At 37.4% G+C, this 16803-nt stretch overlaps 1 protein-coding gene across 1 annotated transcript in view; it reads left to right on the top strand.

The window, feature by feature from the left end:
• Positions 1–470: 470 nt before the first annotated feature.
• Positions 471–16803, top strand: part of LOC107701360 (sodium/potassium/calcium exchanger 2-like) — a 44322-nt gene continuing 27989 nt past the window's right edge. The window contains exons 1-2 of the mRNA XM_016503349.1: positions 471–684; positions 1906–2899. Coding sequence (XP_016358835.1) covers positions 2024–2899 — 876 coding nt within the window. The 5' untranslated portion in view covers positions 471–684; positions 1906–2023. The remainder of the gene's footprint in view (positions 685–1905; positions 2900–16803) is intronic.

Here is a 16803-nt window from a genome sequence, read left to right on the forward strand (position 1 = left end):
ACTCCTGCAAATTCGCAGTTTCCAAAGGAAGTTCCCTTAACATCGCCTGATTTGCATGTTGCTTCATTAATCCCAAAAGTGTTTAGGGGTTTAATAAATATCGTGGCAAACCTACAGAAGAATTGTGCTACTTGCAAACAATCCAGGAACGATGTTTTTTTTTTTTTTTTTTTGCATTTTAAATTAAAAGAAAAAAAAAAACATTAATATTGCTGCTTCTTTTTTCACTTTATTTTAATCAAAAACATTTTTTATTTTTCTCTATTTCATATACATATACATGATTTGTGCTTTTTCTATCGTTCGAAACTCGTGATGATGCGAGAGTCGGAGAACGCCGCTGCTGTAACCACGGCAACGCTTCCACTCAGTGACGTCACTGAGCCACACGGCGACACCTGCGCGAACACACACACACACACACACACACACACACACACAGAGACAGACAGAGAGAGAGAGAGAGAGAGAGAGCGGGGCTGTGGTCAGTCTGATCGTTGCTCCTCGCCATAGGTGATGTCTGGGAATAAAAGCATGGAACTGGACACAGAGATGCGCTCTCGTAGCTCCGCCCCTGAATAACATCACCATCATCATCACAGTCGGAAAGGAAGAACTGGAGGGCACGAGAGAGAACGCACGCGGACTGTCAACCTGCTGCACGTTCATCCATCACCTCTGAATGTAAGTCACATATTTCATTTATTCGATCAGTGAGTTTATCAATGTGTTTAATTGCTTGTATTAAACAGTTCGGGATTGGTACATTGCACATGATGCCTCATTAATGATTATATGAGTATAAACAGATAACGGTCCGTTAGATCAAAACTCACCTTCAAATATCAAGACTATTCATCATTCAGTGGTTTTATATATGGAGATTTGTATCCTTGAATATTTGGTCCCATGCAGAGCTCAGAGGTCATGAGAATGACAGGTCTGTTGCATGTCAGACAGACGAGCATGGAGAAATTAACTGAAATCACTGGGAGCGAGATAGAGAGATTAACAACGCGACCAGCATGATAAAGGGTTTAGAGACATTCAGATATTTAAGTTCAAAATATCAGAAATTCCCAAAATAACAAATTAAACCAACTCCACTTTCCACAGTATGTATCATTGTCATTACAAGAAACAACAAAAAAATAAAATACAATAATAATAATTAGAGATAAAGACCAAGAGAACAACAGTTAGAACTAATCTTACCAAATGACCCAACATGTCTAGTTTCTGTACTAAAGTTGATGCTGGACCTTTTTTTTTTGCACTTAATTTGATCCTTTCCAGCAATAAGTGTAAATGCCTCAATACAATAAATGGGGTAAATCACTTTAATATACTAAGAAAATACAGGATGCACACTGTTTTTTAATCAGACTACACAACTTTAATTCATTTATTCTAATAGGATGATCATCAAGGAAGCAATACTGTTGATCTAGTGAGGAAAAGATGACTTTTATAAGTGTTGTAACATAAGCATGAGAAGATCTGAAAGTAGACTATGAAAGTTCCATTATTTATTTTTTTATTTTTTTAATAGACAAAAACGCGTCAAAATGTTTTGTGGCAGTCGGATTTGTCAGTAGTATCAATGTGAATGATTTTTAGCTCTTATTTGTGGTTATATAAGGTGCATGCTGTGAAATGTGCTGCGTCGGGCATGAGAGGGATGCAGACATGCTTTTGACATTGTGCCGTTTCACTGTGACCTTGAAAATGCAGACACAGCTGAGAATAAGAACAAGTCAGCAATCGCAGATGCTCACAGATTCACACATGCACACTCACCGATTACACACAGACATACCTGACCTGGCAGCACAGATCTTGTTGGCTTTGTGTGGTGTGTGATTAACCAGGACCCTACCCTCTCTCTGTGATTATTTTTCTTAGGCTAATATGAGGAAGCCTCTGGTGTGCTGAAGGACATCTGGATTCTGCAGATTTACTGTAGAAGTAGCATTCTCAGCATGTGCTAAGCCCAACTGTATAGTGTAACAAGAGAGAGCACATGAGCATCGAAGCAGAGAGAACGGCCATGGCCTCCGACGTGCAGCACCATCAGATCGTCTGTGCCCGCCAGCGCTCTCAGCGCTTGTGGAAGAAACTCAGGCCAGCACGGGTGCTCGGCCTCCTCATCAGTATTTTAGCAATAAGTGCAGTGGCCTTCTCGTGGCGCTCTACTGCTCAGTGGGAGGGGCTACACAGCCACGCCCCACACAGGACACTGCTGTCCACACACCTGGGTTACCACAGCAACCTCTCGGAGGACACACCCATAGCCATGCGCTCGACCGCAGAGTCAAACGAGAGTCAGGGGGGCTATCCGACTGACCTGTTCAGCCTGGAGGACCGTCGGCATGGTGCTGTTGTGTTACACATGTTCGGCATGATCTACATGTTCATTGCTCTCGCTATTGTTTGCGATGAGTTTTTTGTCCCCGCGCTCACGGTCATCACAGAGAAACTCAAGATCTCTGATGACGTGGCAGGCGCCACCTTTATGGCGGCCGGGGGCTCGGCTCCTGAGCTCTTCACCTCCGTCATCGGCGTATTCATTTCCCATAGTAATGTGGGCATCGGAACCATCGTCGGCTCTGCTGTGTTCAACATCTTGTTTGTCATCGGAATGTGTGCCGTGTTCTCGAAAGAGATCCTGAACCTGACGTGGTGGCCTCTGTTCAGGGACGTCTTCTTCTACATCGTCGGCCTCGTCATGCTCATAATTTTCTTCCTGGATAACTACATCATGTACTGGGAGAGTATCAGTCTGCTGCTTGCCTATGCCACCTATGTGCTCTTCATGAAGTTTAATGGGAATGTAGAGACTCTCGTCAAGGGCATCATTAACAGAAACCAGGTAGTGGAAGTGGAGGCCCAGCCAAAGGTGAGTTGATGACATCTCTACCTTCCACTTACTGTCCAACCATCATAGTTTAAAATGGACCCCCATTTGAATTGGGGCCTGATTGATGAGATTGAGTAATTTGGTCTCTAGTCTGATTGTAGAGAGTGTTTTCCGAGCAGGATTACTGCAGCATTGGGACATATCACAATGTTGGCTTCCCGAACCCAAAGAGACAGGGCCTGTAACTCCAGTTCTGGAGGGCTGGCGTCCTGCAGACTTTAGGTTTAAGCCCAACCAAACACCCTGGAACAAGCTTATCGCAGTGTTCAGAATTACTTGAAAATTACAGACAGGTGTGTTTAATTAGGGTTGGAAATTAAGTCTGCAGGACACCGGCCCTCCAGCGGTGGAGTTGAAGGACCCTGGTGTAGGCTGTCAGATAATAATCCACTGTGAATTCAGCATCAGTGCTAACTCTGAAAAAGATGCATGAATACCTCCCTGAATCGCGAGATGTCAGATTGGACACCCTAGCCCAGGACTCTTCAACTCCAGTCCTGGAGGGCCAATGTCCTGCTGACTTTAGTACCAATCCTAATTTAACCCAATTGTCTGTAAACTGCAAAGAATGCTGAACACCTTGATTAAACTCAGCAGGACACTGGCCTTCCATGACTGAAGGTAAAGAGGCCTACAGTACAGTACATAAAATTAATACTATACACCAGTGTTTCCCAATCCTAAGGCCCCCCAACACACACCTGTATCAACTCATTAGCTCATTAGTAGAGAGGTCACGTCCTGAAATGGTTTGGTCAGATAAGAAATACATCCAAAATGTGTACTGTTGGGGTGTCTCCAGGAACAGGGTTCCTGTGTTTCCCAACCCTGTTCCTGTAGACACCAACATACACATCTTTGAACTCTTCCTAATCAGACACACCTGATTCAACTCATCAACTTGTTAGTAGACACTCTATAAGACCAGAATAGATGGGTCAGATAAGGTCAGATAACAATGTTCAAAATGTGTAATGTTGGGTGCCTCCAGGAACAGGGTTGAGAAACACTGGATCAGGTGTATTTGATTAGGGTTTTGCAGGTAGTTGAATCTCTAGGAGCACCCTGTACTATACTAATCTTATACTAAGGGCTTGTCCCAAATAGTGCACTTGATGTGGACTTATGGTCTTCGCTCATGCATGTCCATGAAGACACCGCGAGTCCACATCAAGTGCACCATTTGGGAGAAGCTAATACTATAAGATTAGTACACAGTATAGTATTAGTTTTATTTGGTATTTAACATTTTTTAACAAAACATGCCTATCACAAAGAACACCACCAGAAATAGGGCTATAATATTCTGTCCTGCATTTGTTTGTTTTTGCTACTATATGATTATCACCAGTATATAAACAATCACCAGTAACACTTGTGTTATAGAAAACAAGTAATCAGTCTTTATTTCAGACCACAAGGTAATAACAGAAGAGGACAGGGATTTAAATTTTATTTTGCTGGACAGTGGGATTTGGAGGAGGACAGGTCATGATTGAAAGGAGATCCTCTGTATGAGTTCATGAGGATGATGAAGAGTAATATATTCTAAGCACACAATACTGGACCTGAATTAGCCCTCAAATGTTGCCAGGCAACAGGTAGATATTGTCTTTATGGGATACACGTAGACACATATGCACATGTTCACGCATGACTGTGAATATAGTTTTCCTGCAGTTAGTTCTCTTTGTTTTGGTGTTCATGAAGGCATAAGCTCTTCATTTGTGATGCAGTAGTCATGGATGCAGCTGAAATAATCCTGCATGCTTTATGTACCATAATCCATTTCTCTCCACTACTGCAACCAGGCCTCGACTAACAATAATCATGATCTAATACCGCAGTTTAACCTTGAGCCTAATCCCTAACCCCTGCAGCTTTCAAAGCATCCTCAAGCACGGCTCAAGAAGATCCGCAATTTCCAAAGGAAGTTCCCTGAATATCGTCTGCTTTGCATGTTGCTTCATTAATCTCAAAATTGTTTAGGGGTTCTAGCAATATTCTTGCAAACCTACAGAAGAATTGTGCTGCTTGCAAACAATCCAGGAAGTATCATTTGTTAATCTAAAAGGAGACTGTTTCCAGAAAAGAAATTGCAGGTATAAGAACAAGTTTTTGCTTGCGGAGTGATTAGGACGTGTCTAATTAGTTACATTTGAACAGTCTGCAAAATTTTTTGCCATTTGCACAATTAACTCGAAACATCCACAGATTCAGCAAACTGGTTTCGGGATCAATGCTGCAGTTTTTGCAATCACATCCTTGCAGATACTGCTGGTACATCACATGGCCCCCACGGCAGATCACATACTCCCACAGGATTGTAGTGTTTGGTCAACTATTTGAAATCTTGAAACCTGTAACCTTTGTGTTAGCAGCTAAAGATCTTAAAGGAGTTGTATTATGCATGTCCCTTTTATATACGTGCAAGGAACTGTTTTCAAAACTTTGCCTGTCTGTTCTTGACTCGGTTCCCCCTTTCAACAACTTTAATGCAGAATCATGTGCATCATACTGTGAATGTTTAGGGGGGTAACAATGTCAGATTCACAATCACCAACATCGAATTTAGCAGATAGGGAATTATTTTATCCCTCAGCTATTTTCTATGAGATTTTGGCCCAGATAATTCCTACACTGCCATTAGCCGGGTTTCCATCCAAAGTTGCGAATTTAACTTATGCGCAAAACTGGAATTTAGCATAAAACATTTGCGAACAAGCATCGTTTCCATCCAGCAAGTCAACGAGAACAAAATCGTCACTTCCTGATAAACTGGCACTATAAATCACTAAGAAAAGTAGGAGAATATAATAATTTTCATATATAATAAATTACTTGCGCCTCAGAGCTAGCAGACGAAACACAATGCGGTCGTTGCTTTCGGAGGTGGATGCTGCTGTTTGGGAATGCAGTCGTGTAAGACATTTCTGGGAGGCAATTATACAGAAATACTTTGATGACAGACTTGTGCATTTCCGAATGACCATAACTACATTTCAGGTGCTGTGGAATGAGATCGGTCCACTGGTTAGTCAGGTTTTGCCATCCCATAGCGCAAAGTCACATGACTTGTTTGATGCGCTTGAAGGAACTTATTCGCAAAATGCATTTCCATCTCCCATTATTCGCATCAACCCTTTTTCGCACAAGTCAAAAACCACCTCAAGCGAGCGTAAAAACTTTTTTAAGAATTAAGGGATTTTTATTCAAAATTTGGCGTTTCCATCACTCGTTTCTCATGCAATACTTCAAAATGTGCATTAAAATAGGGTGATGGAAACATAGCTATTGTTGTAAGCGAACATGGATTAAGGTGGCCAGGAGGAGTCTTGCGGTGCTCGATCTCAAAGGAGACTGTATTGCAATTGTTGGATGGTGGAGTCATGTTCATTGCCACATTCTGTTCACAAGGGATTAAACCATGTCAAGTGTTGGTAAAGCCCTGCTGGGTTAAGTTGAACAAATTGTGTCCTGTTGAAAGCAAGAAAACAATCTTTGGAAATACCAAAGGCTCCTCGGTCCTCGGATCTGCTGTTGTGTTTCAGATATGGCGACTTAAGTGGGCAGGAGTCATTCAGGGTTAGAAAGGTTCATCTGGGGTAGTAAATCTCTGTTTGTTGATATAAAAAACATAATATTATAGATGTAATAAGTGCAGTAGAACAGATGTATCTCACTGCGCCATTAGTTTAGGCTGATGTGTCAAGGATGGCCACCACTGTCTTTCTTCAACGCTAATTGCTTTGACACCAGACAGGTCTCTATGGTGATATGAAGTGAGGTGAAGCATTTGTGAAACAACAGACTGAGAAAAAGGGAAGGAAAAACACGCTATATTCATAACAACGGGGGTGTGGCATGACTTCAAAGCAGCATTGGTGCCACGAGCCATGTGATTGTAGTCCCAGAAACATAAATGCCACCTCACAGTTTTTGAAATCTGTGACTTTTGAAAATGAATATACTGTTGCTGCAGTTCATCAAAGTATGTAATATTTCTAAGTATTAAAATGCTCTGGTTAAGCTTCAGGAACTCTTACTGATAGTAACGAAAGCCATTGTTTAGTGAGAGTTATTTTGCATGAAGGTGTTATGCATGATGGTAGTTTTTTTTTTTTAACCATGTTTTAAAATTCTGATATTGCCACCAGTTTCTGTAATCTTAGTAAACAGGAAGGATTATTTTAGTGTACCACAAACCAAATATTTAATTGCTGAAATCCATGGCTAATACTTATTGATGTTTGCACTGCCATGCTCTTGTTCTCTTTCAGTTACAGAAATATGCTTATGTTACATTTTATTTTACATAGCATTATTGCTAGCTAGCGCTGGATTTCATGAGTAATCGCAAACAATTTAAACTGCATTAATGCATTCATTTCTCCGTAACAAGAGTAATGTATAGCTTTATTTACAAAACTGCCATATAGGGGAGACTGAGTTGTAACAGTCAGTTTAAGCATCAATTATATTATAATTTTAAGACATAGAATGGGGACATGAAAGTAGAAATGACCTTCTTTTGAGGGTAACACTTTATAATAACTTTCATCAATAAATCATTAACAAACATTATATAATGCTTAATGGATCGAGCACTTATTGAAAATCTACAAATGATCTTGACAGATGTTATAAAATGATTAAAAGCTTGTGTTAATGCACAACACTTTTGCTGCTACTGAGGTGTGATACGGGTAAGTTTAGGGACTAAGGTATGGGTAGGTTTAAGCATAAACCTTACTAGATGCTTATAATAATACAGTTTTCCAGTAGAATACAATATGATGTATATTTCTAGAACCTTATTATCAATTTTATAAAATTGATCTTGTTTTAAGAATGTTGAGATATTTTACAGTCTAATGCACTTTTACAGTGAGAAAAGGCATCGTTTTTGGCAGCATGTATCATCTGCAGAACTCAATAGGTTCTTCTCAGGGTTGCATAAGTGAGAGCGAGGCTGGTTTACAGTGTGTTTCATGTGTTCTGTGGTGAAATTAGATCATATGCAGGGTATTTAGAGAGTCTTCTTTTCTATACTGGTTCAAGTAAAGGACCTTTCTGCGAGATTTGTTACTGACGCTCCGATTATCCCCAAGGATTTAGTCTTACCTTGTGACAAGAGATGGAAATTAGTTTTGAAGGTATGAGCTCTAAAAGCTGCCTGGTAAATCTGGATTTATCTCGAGTGCATAAATAAAATATAGACTAGGAGTGGAGAATGCTAAGATGGTTCCAGATCATTTGTCCACTTCCATATCAGTAGCAAGTAGTGGATTTCTGAAATTAAAAAGAAAAGTCATATAGCTATGTAAAATCATTAAAAAAATATATATGTTTACACACGGCTAATGGAACAGCATTTTGCTTACACAATCAAGAAACTCCCAACAGTATAATATGTTTGTATGTTCATGTTAAAATACTATTTGTTAAAAGAAAATCACATTTAAGTCTTTTCTTTAAATTACAATAAAATAGTAAAAAAACAATTTGGTTTGGTTATTATTATTATTATTTGTAATTTTTGGACCATTACTTAATAAATCCTTGGTAAACACAAGGTGTCAATGAACTGTATTGTGTAATTATGGTCACAAGCATCTCTTCTTTATTTGCCTTTTGTCAGCATATTATCAGAATTGACCATATTTATTTTCTTCCCGAAGATGAACATCTGCGGCTGTACAAACATCTGATTGGATGAGATCATTTTAAATTCACTTAAATTACCTGCAAACTGTTCAAGCACCATGAATTGTTTCAGCTCTTGGAAAGAAATCCATTTTATCGGAAACTTGATCCACTCTTAGACAGTGTCACTTTAGTAAGATGAGTTGTTCAGACTCTATTGGATCTGTTTTATATTATTTCTTCTGCACCGTCTTCCTTCTTTGCAAATATAAATGTGTATATTTTTGTAAATATCCTCGTACCGATGCCAGAATCATCTAACTAGTCCATTAGTTTAAAACTGTCATTGATCCGCTTCAGTGCATGTCAGAAGTTGTGCTATTTTTATCTTGACATTGTCTTAAAAATGCGCCCCTATTGCTGTGAGATGCCTCCAGGCAGCAAACTTCAGTGTGCTTGGCATTATATAGCGCTAAAACACAAGAGATCTGCCTTACAATTGATTCCAGGAGAGTTTGATGTTCTTGTCTTGCCCAAGTTCCCAAAAAATCATTAAAAAGCACACAAAGATACGCACGTAAATAATCAAGTTTTGATCAGACTGTTTTGTTGAATTTACAGTTCTGAAATATAATGAAATATAAGAACATTATATAAAATTATATATTGTACACATAGTCAACATTATATAGTGAACGTAATTTGCTGCTTGCTGTTTGAACAAGGCTTGTGATCTTTAAAATGCTTTCTAGCTTTAGTAGAGGATTTTGGAAGAGTGCTTGTGTGTCTCATGCCTGTTATATGCCTGTTATATAAACTTGATTTTAATTTTCATGTAGCTGCAGAGATGGTGAATGCGGGGTTTTTTTTCTCCTTCTTTTTTTTTCCATTTCCCATTCCTGATGCTCAAACAACGGAGAATTCATCTCTATCCAGTAATCCTCACATATACGGCCTTTGATTTTTACGCTTCCCTCTCGTAAATGCACACGCATTTTAGCTGTTCTTCAGACAAAAGTGTTGATTGCTTTAGAAGACTTGAAAGAAGTCATATGGACTGCTTTTAGATTGCTTTTAATAGCTTGCCAGCCTAAATCATTCACTTTTATTATATCAGAAAGAGCAGTTTGTGTATTCTGCTTAACATCTTTATTTATATATTTTTTATTTTTTTATATATTTTTTAATGGGATAGAGAAAGTGACATGAGACCCGGAACAACACAAGGCCGAGTAAAATATTCAAACGTCAAATGCTCATCGTTTGGTGATGCATAGACATGTACAGTACATAGGCTATGCATTTGACAGGCACTCTTATCCAGAGTTATTTACGTTGCATTCAATGTATGCATTTTATTATTATGTGTTTGCATTTCCCATTATGTGACCTTGATGTTGTTTTTGTTGTGCTCTTGCAGCTGCAAGAACATTAACACAGTGAAAACTGTGACAGTCTGTAATGTAAAGCTCTTCCGGCTTGGCTGCAAGCGAAGGTGTGATGCGTTTGCTGGGCATTTTGTGATCATGTTTTAATCTCTCTAATCTCCTTATTAACTAGCTTTGATCTGTCTCTTCTCATATTTGCAAGAGAGCTTGCGACACCTGGGTCCATGTGGGTGGGCAAATAGGTCATGATTAGCCTTAGACTCTATTTATCTACACATTTTAGTATTTAGAGTTTTAGTACCACATTATTACAACCATTATTTCAACCAGCAAATTTCAGGCTTTTATACCATAAATTAATGTTTTTTGGCAAACATACTTATATACTCATTAATTTGAAATGCTTTCTGCTGACAATCATTAAATTCAAATGTTTTAAAAGTCCATCAATCCATCCATCATTGTGAATATTTGTATATACTGTGTAATTGTGAGATTTTTGTCACGATTCTGTGGTTTTTGTTTGGTCAGGTTTAGTTATACTTCATCCATTGCTATTAGAGATACACTGATTACATTAATTTGGGACTGATGTGAAATCTAAAAATTGAAAGTTAGCCAAAAATTAAGTCTTTTTTCCACCAAATGGTCAGTGAAACAAATTGCTTAATCTTCAGAAAATGTTAATTATGTCAAATATAATAACAACAAACAAATATTTGACCTTTTGGCAGTAACTTGAGTAACACAGAGTTAAATGTCTCCTTGGATGTCACAGTTCATATTTATACATTGTGAATATTAGAAGTCGGCATGAAATTAAAGACTTTTTGTGGAAAAAAATATGTATTTTCTTAATGCATGTTACTGGTCTTACTGTGAATGATTCATCCTTGCATTTTGTATACATAATATATATTTGGGTAGTAATATTCTCATAAAACCTGTTAGCTGTATGCAGAAGCAAAATGCACCACACTGTAGTAATGAAACAAAATGTGTTATGTGACTTCTCAAAAAAAAAAAAAAAAACCTGAATGGTTTTCTTCCTGCTGTCAAAATCATAGTGGCAATCTATTTTTTTTTTTCTTTTTTTAGTAGAGGAGAAATGCATTTATTTTATATTATTTATTGAAGAGTTAGAGCGGTCCAAACATAAAGCCTTGGGGAACACCACATCACATTAGAATTTATTGGACACACAGCTGACAGAAACTGTTGTTATACACTGAACACATGGTTTATAATGGTTTCTAATAATTTGAGTGTACAGACGGGATCTCAGGTTGTCTCATTTTAGAACAGGAGCAGGATTGGTTTTAAGTTTTAGGTAATTTATGCTTCAGTTACAGTTTACCGTACATCAGGGACTAAGTGGTCTTGATGCTATCACCCCTTGAATGTTAAAAATAACACTTCCTGTCCATATGAGACCAGTGAAAGCTTGACCCTGTAACCACACAAAGACCCTCAATTCACCATTGCATCTGCTGATCGAGTGTGTGTGTGTGTGTGTGTGTTCACTTTTGTCTCTGGACTTAATTACCACGCCTCCAGATCATTGTGCTTATATCAGCGCTCATCAGCATTAGAAGAGTGTCTGAATAGTAAATGTAAATTTGAAATAGAGATGCATATAAATCTTTCTCTTAAATGAACATAGATTAATGATGCATCCATGAAAGAAGAAAAAGAAATAAATACAAAATCAGAATCACTGAGTTGGAAAAAGGATCAGCCCCTCCTAAAAATGACTTGTAAACTCAATCAGGTGTAGCCAATCACCTTCTCAATGGCATATATATATATATATATATATATTGGATAATACCAAGTCCTGCCCTGCTTTTTTCTTGTTTGAAAAACAGTTTCACTTGAACATACACAGTACGTCACTGTTCTGTTTCATATCAGGACATCATCTCTTAATAGGGTTGCATGCAAAATGTGGGACACAATGGTGATTACAGTCAAGAAGGCCAAGAGTATTTTCTAACAAATTTAATAGTCTTCATTTATGCCTGTAATGCTTTTAAGTAAAGAGAGATTTAAATGTGCCCTATTTGTTGAAAGTGCTTTTACGCAAGAGACATTTCCACTATCATGCATTTCATAGACAACATAATGAGTAAACACAATCTAGATCAATTAAACATGGACATCTTTCCCACTTATCCCATAATATAAGGGGCGAGGCGTTCCTGTCCCACTGTCAGCCGCTATTTGAACAAGTATAATTACGTGTGTATGTATGTAAGGAGATCCCGTCAGTCTGTGTTTGATCCTGAGCGCAAGGTCAGTCATGATGAGGACTGAAGGTGAGGAGCTGCCAGAGAGATGCAGGCAGAAACCTGAGGCTCAATCGATCCAAGCTATTTTAAAAGATTAGGGAATTAGCCAATGTTGAAGGCAGAGCAGAGATAAAGGACTTTCCTTACTGAAGCAGCATATGCTGCTGCTGTGGGCCTGAAGCTGGAGAAATGCTTGCTGTTGCTGGGTGAATTTTTCGCAATATATATAAAAAAAATAAATAAAAAAATAAATTCTGCCAGTATAAAATAAGCAACATCATGATGGTTTAAAAGCACCTTTTTATTAGTATTATTTAATAAATAAATGTATTAAATGTATTAATTAAATTCATTCAGATAATTATGCTCATAACATTAGTAATAAAATACATTCAATTTATTAAATTATTACATTTACTCAGATAGTCATGCTTATAATATTATTTGCAATGTAGAAAAAATATTAAAGGGCACCTATTATGCAAAATTCACTTTTACATGTTGTTTGAACATAAATGTGTGTTGGCAGTGTGCGAACACAACCACCCGCTCCATTTTTTTTAATCCCCATAAAGCATAAGCAGTGTCTCAGAACAAGCCGTTTGCAGAATGTGTAAAATGTGACGTCACATTGCACAGGCCCCGCCCACGACTGTTGACTGACACTGCTGTATTAGAAGAGACCCCGCCCTGTGTGAGCCGCACACGATCCGCCATGTTTATCTTCACGCTAGAGCATTTAAAAGCAGCATTCAAGTAAGAATTGTCTTCTAATTAAAGTTATAGAAGTTATTCGGTCAAGAGCAGTGAGTGATTTTCTGTTTTTATTTACTGTTTGGCTCATATTAACAGCGTACACAGCAGCAGGTACTGTGCATTATGCTGCTGTCACTTCATACACAGATCTAATATAAACATGTGATTCTTTCACAGACATAACCGACTGTGTTTTTGTAATTTATGTCTGTTTATAACATAAGCTGTGCATTTGACAGTTTAAGCGCAATAAGACGCAACTTAGTTTAGTTCTCACATTCCATGTAACAGCCGCTTTCTCTGTGCTCAGAAAACACTATATCAGAAGTTTAAACTGATGTGGCTTTAAAACGCATGATTTCAGCGCGATAGACATGATAATTAAAACCAAACAGATGTTTTTTTGTCAGAGGAGAGCTGTAAAGGCTCCGCCCTATTCTGGAAAAGTGGGCGGGAAGCAGCAGCTCATTTGGATTTAAAGATACAGGCACGTGTTTCCACTCAAAACAGGCATTTTTCAAAATGATACAATACATAATCTGTGGGGTATTTTGAGCTGAAGCTTCACAGACACATTCTGGGGACACCTGAGACTTATATTACATCTTGTAAAAAGGGACATAATAGACTTTAAATTAGTGGCCACAGAGTTTTGGATGGAAATTAAAACATTTATAGAATTAAAACAATTTTAAATAATTTAAATATTTAAAGAGATTATTATATTCTTATTTTGTTAAATCATCAGAATGTATTACATTTTCTTAGAATTCCAATTATGTAAATGTTTCCCACGTTTTTTTTTTTTTTTTTCCCAATTCAAATACCAGTTCGACATCCTGTGGATTCAAATTCCAACTCATCAATAAAATGGAGCCAATTCTGAAATTCGTGTGATTCTCATATTTTAGATTAGATTATAATAGAGTGTATATATATATATATATATATATATATATATATATATATATATATATATATATATATATATATATATATATATATATATATATATATATATATATATATATATATATATATATATATATATATATATATATATATATATATATATATATATATGTATGTGTGTGTGTGTGTGTGTAAATACGTTGGTCACAGTGTTGGAGTCAGTGGTACTTTGCAGATAAAAGGGTCTGATTGCAATCAGTCTCTATGATGAGGCTTGTGAAAGGCTAATTATCATAATGACTGAATTTACTCTATAAATGTTCATTCAGCAGCCTGCGCTCATAATCACAACCTTCACCAATTCTGTTTCGTTGGCCCTCATAGCAACTTCAAGGTGACCCACACACACACACACACACACACACACACAGTCATCCCTCATTATGAGTCATCCCTCATTATGACCTACTTAGTCAACATGAAATTGACCCTATTTAATTACTGCCAAAATATTTTAAGTAATAGCTTAATCTTTGATCTGTAATGCCTCCAGTTAGTCGTCTCAGCTCTTCTTATTATCAGCTTCACATTTGACATCTTGACATCTTCAAATCTTGCTCTGAGCCGCTTAGTGAAAATGAAACTAAGTTGCCCATTTAGTTAAAATCCCTGAGCACAGCTGCACTGTTTCTGTAGTTAATGGGCCTATATGTTTACACATATTCCATTTACCAACATAAACTCTCAAGGTGTTGAAGCTGCAGTAATGTAGCAGTGCTTTAATGCTTTGTTGATTACAGAGATGTGCATACATTTTTCTCTTATAGTGGCTTATTTTGGGATCCTTCACTTAAATGAGGAGGCTGTTCTTTTTTCTATCAAATGTTGGAGATTGATGATTTGGCTCCTTTGTGATTTGTTCTGAAATCCCCTGTAGGTGATGAGAGTGGCTGCTTTTGTAATTAGCTCTGCTTGCAGAAAATTGGGTCAGCAATTAGCAAGTGGGGGGAGGTTTCAGAATTATTAATTTTTTTATTTTTTTATTTATTTATGCATTAATGGATTTATGCATTAATTTGTGAGTTTATGCATTTATCCATTTTATTATGTCTTTATTCATGTATACTTTTTTATGCGTTTATGCATTTATTAATGTAATTATGCAGTTATGAATTTATAAATGCATCATTTTGTTTTCCATTTATTTATAATTTTTATGCATGTATCGATTTTTTTATTAGTCCATTCATGTTTTATTTGTATTTATGCAATTATTTATGCATTCATCAATATATTTATGAATATCCGTTTATGCTTTTATGTTTTTTTTATATATTTATCCATTTGTTTATAAATGTATCCATTTATGTTTTAATTTGTGCATTTATACATGTATTTATGCATTTACACATTTATCCAAATATTTACAAATTTATTAATTTATGCTTTTATTTATGCATTTATCCATTTATTTGTCTGTTTATTTATTTATTTAAATACAGAAAAATGAACTTTAGTGTTTTTAACACTGTAGACGCAAATAGATTTAAATTACAGTCGAATAAAAGTATGGAAATGGATTCTGATTTTTAATAGTCAGTGTTAACACTAGTACTGCAGCTTTGTTCAGGTTGGTAATGAGTGAACTGTGGGCAGAGACTTGAGGTACAAATTGATTTTCTCCTTTTAAAATGGCCTTCCAGGGCTCTGTCTTGTACCTAATTTAGCCCTAAGAGCTAATTTTAGAGTCTTCTCCATCATGATTGAGCCTCCAATGGTTCCGCTTTACCTGCTGAACTGACGACCTTTGAGCTCGATGGTGCTTTGTTGCAGTTTGTTGGATTGGGAACACTGGAACAGATACAGTTTATGGCTTATTCTGACAAGAACAACACACTTCAAGAGGCCATCTGACTGCAAAACCGTTTTTGACTGAACTGGATTAGAATAGATTGAACCATGTTGCTCCAGGCTGGGCTGGACTGACTGGTTTATTGGGAAGTGTTGTTTTAAGTGTCATTGCTTGTTGGGTGAAGTAACATCTTTTTTCTCAGATCTTGGAAAAGTGCTGGTGCAGTAATATAGTCATTTGATGTATAGAGGTTAAACTGGCAAGATTAGTGGTCAAAATCTGTTTTCACAGCACACACTTGAAAAAAAATAAATAAATCAGAAGTCAGCACACAGTCAGTGAGGGCATATTCCATAACACACATTTGGTGAGGTCAGAAGTCAAATGTCAGGGCGCAGATTCTGTAAGGTCAGAGGTCACAGTACACACTTGGTGATGTCAGAGGTCAAAATATGCACTTGGTCAGGTCAAATGTCAAAACACATTCAGTAGGTTCAGATGTCACAGAATATACTCTGTGAGGTCTGAGGTCACAGCACAAACTTGGCTACTTCAAAATACACACTCAGTGAGGTAAGGTCACAACAGACTTAGTTGAGGTCACAGCATGCATTTGGTGAGGTCAGAGGTCAAAATAGGCACTTTGTGAGGTCAAAGCACACATTCAGTATCGTCAGAGCACACACTCTGTGAGGTCAGAAGTAACAGCACATACTTGATTTCAGACGACAAAACACTTTCTGTGAGGTCAGAGGTCAAAACACATTCAGTAGGGTCAGAAGTCACAGAATATACTCTGTGATGTCAGAGGTCAAAACACACTCACTAAGGTCAGGGGTCAAATCACCTTTGGCGAGATCAGAGGTTAAAAAACATTTAGCAGGGTCTGAAGTCACAGAATATACTCTGTGAGGTCAGAGGTCAAAACACTTTTGTGAGGTCAGAGGTCAAACACACTCTGTGAGGTCAGAGGTCAAACACACACACACACACACACACACACACACACACACACACACACACACACACACTGTGAGA

This window comes from Sinocyclocheilus anshuiensis, unplaced genomic scaffold (assembly GCF_001515605.1).
Source record: "Sinocyclocheilus anshuiensis isolate Anshui unplaced genomic scaffold, SAMN03320099.WGS_v1.1 scaffold1347, whole genome shotgun sequence".
NCBI classification, from domain to species: domain Eukaryota; kingdom Metazoa; phylum Chordata; class Actinopteri; order Cypriniformes; family Cyprinidae; genus Sinocyclocheilus; species Sinocyclocheilus anshuiensis.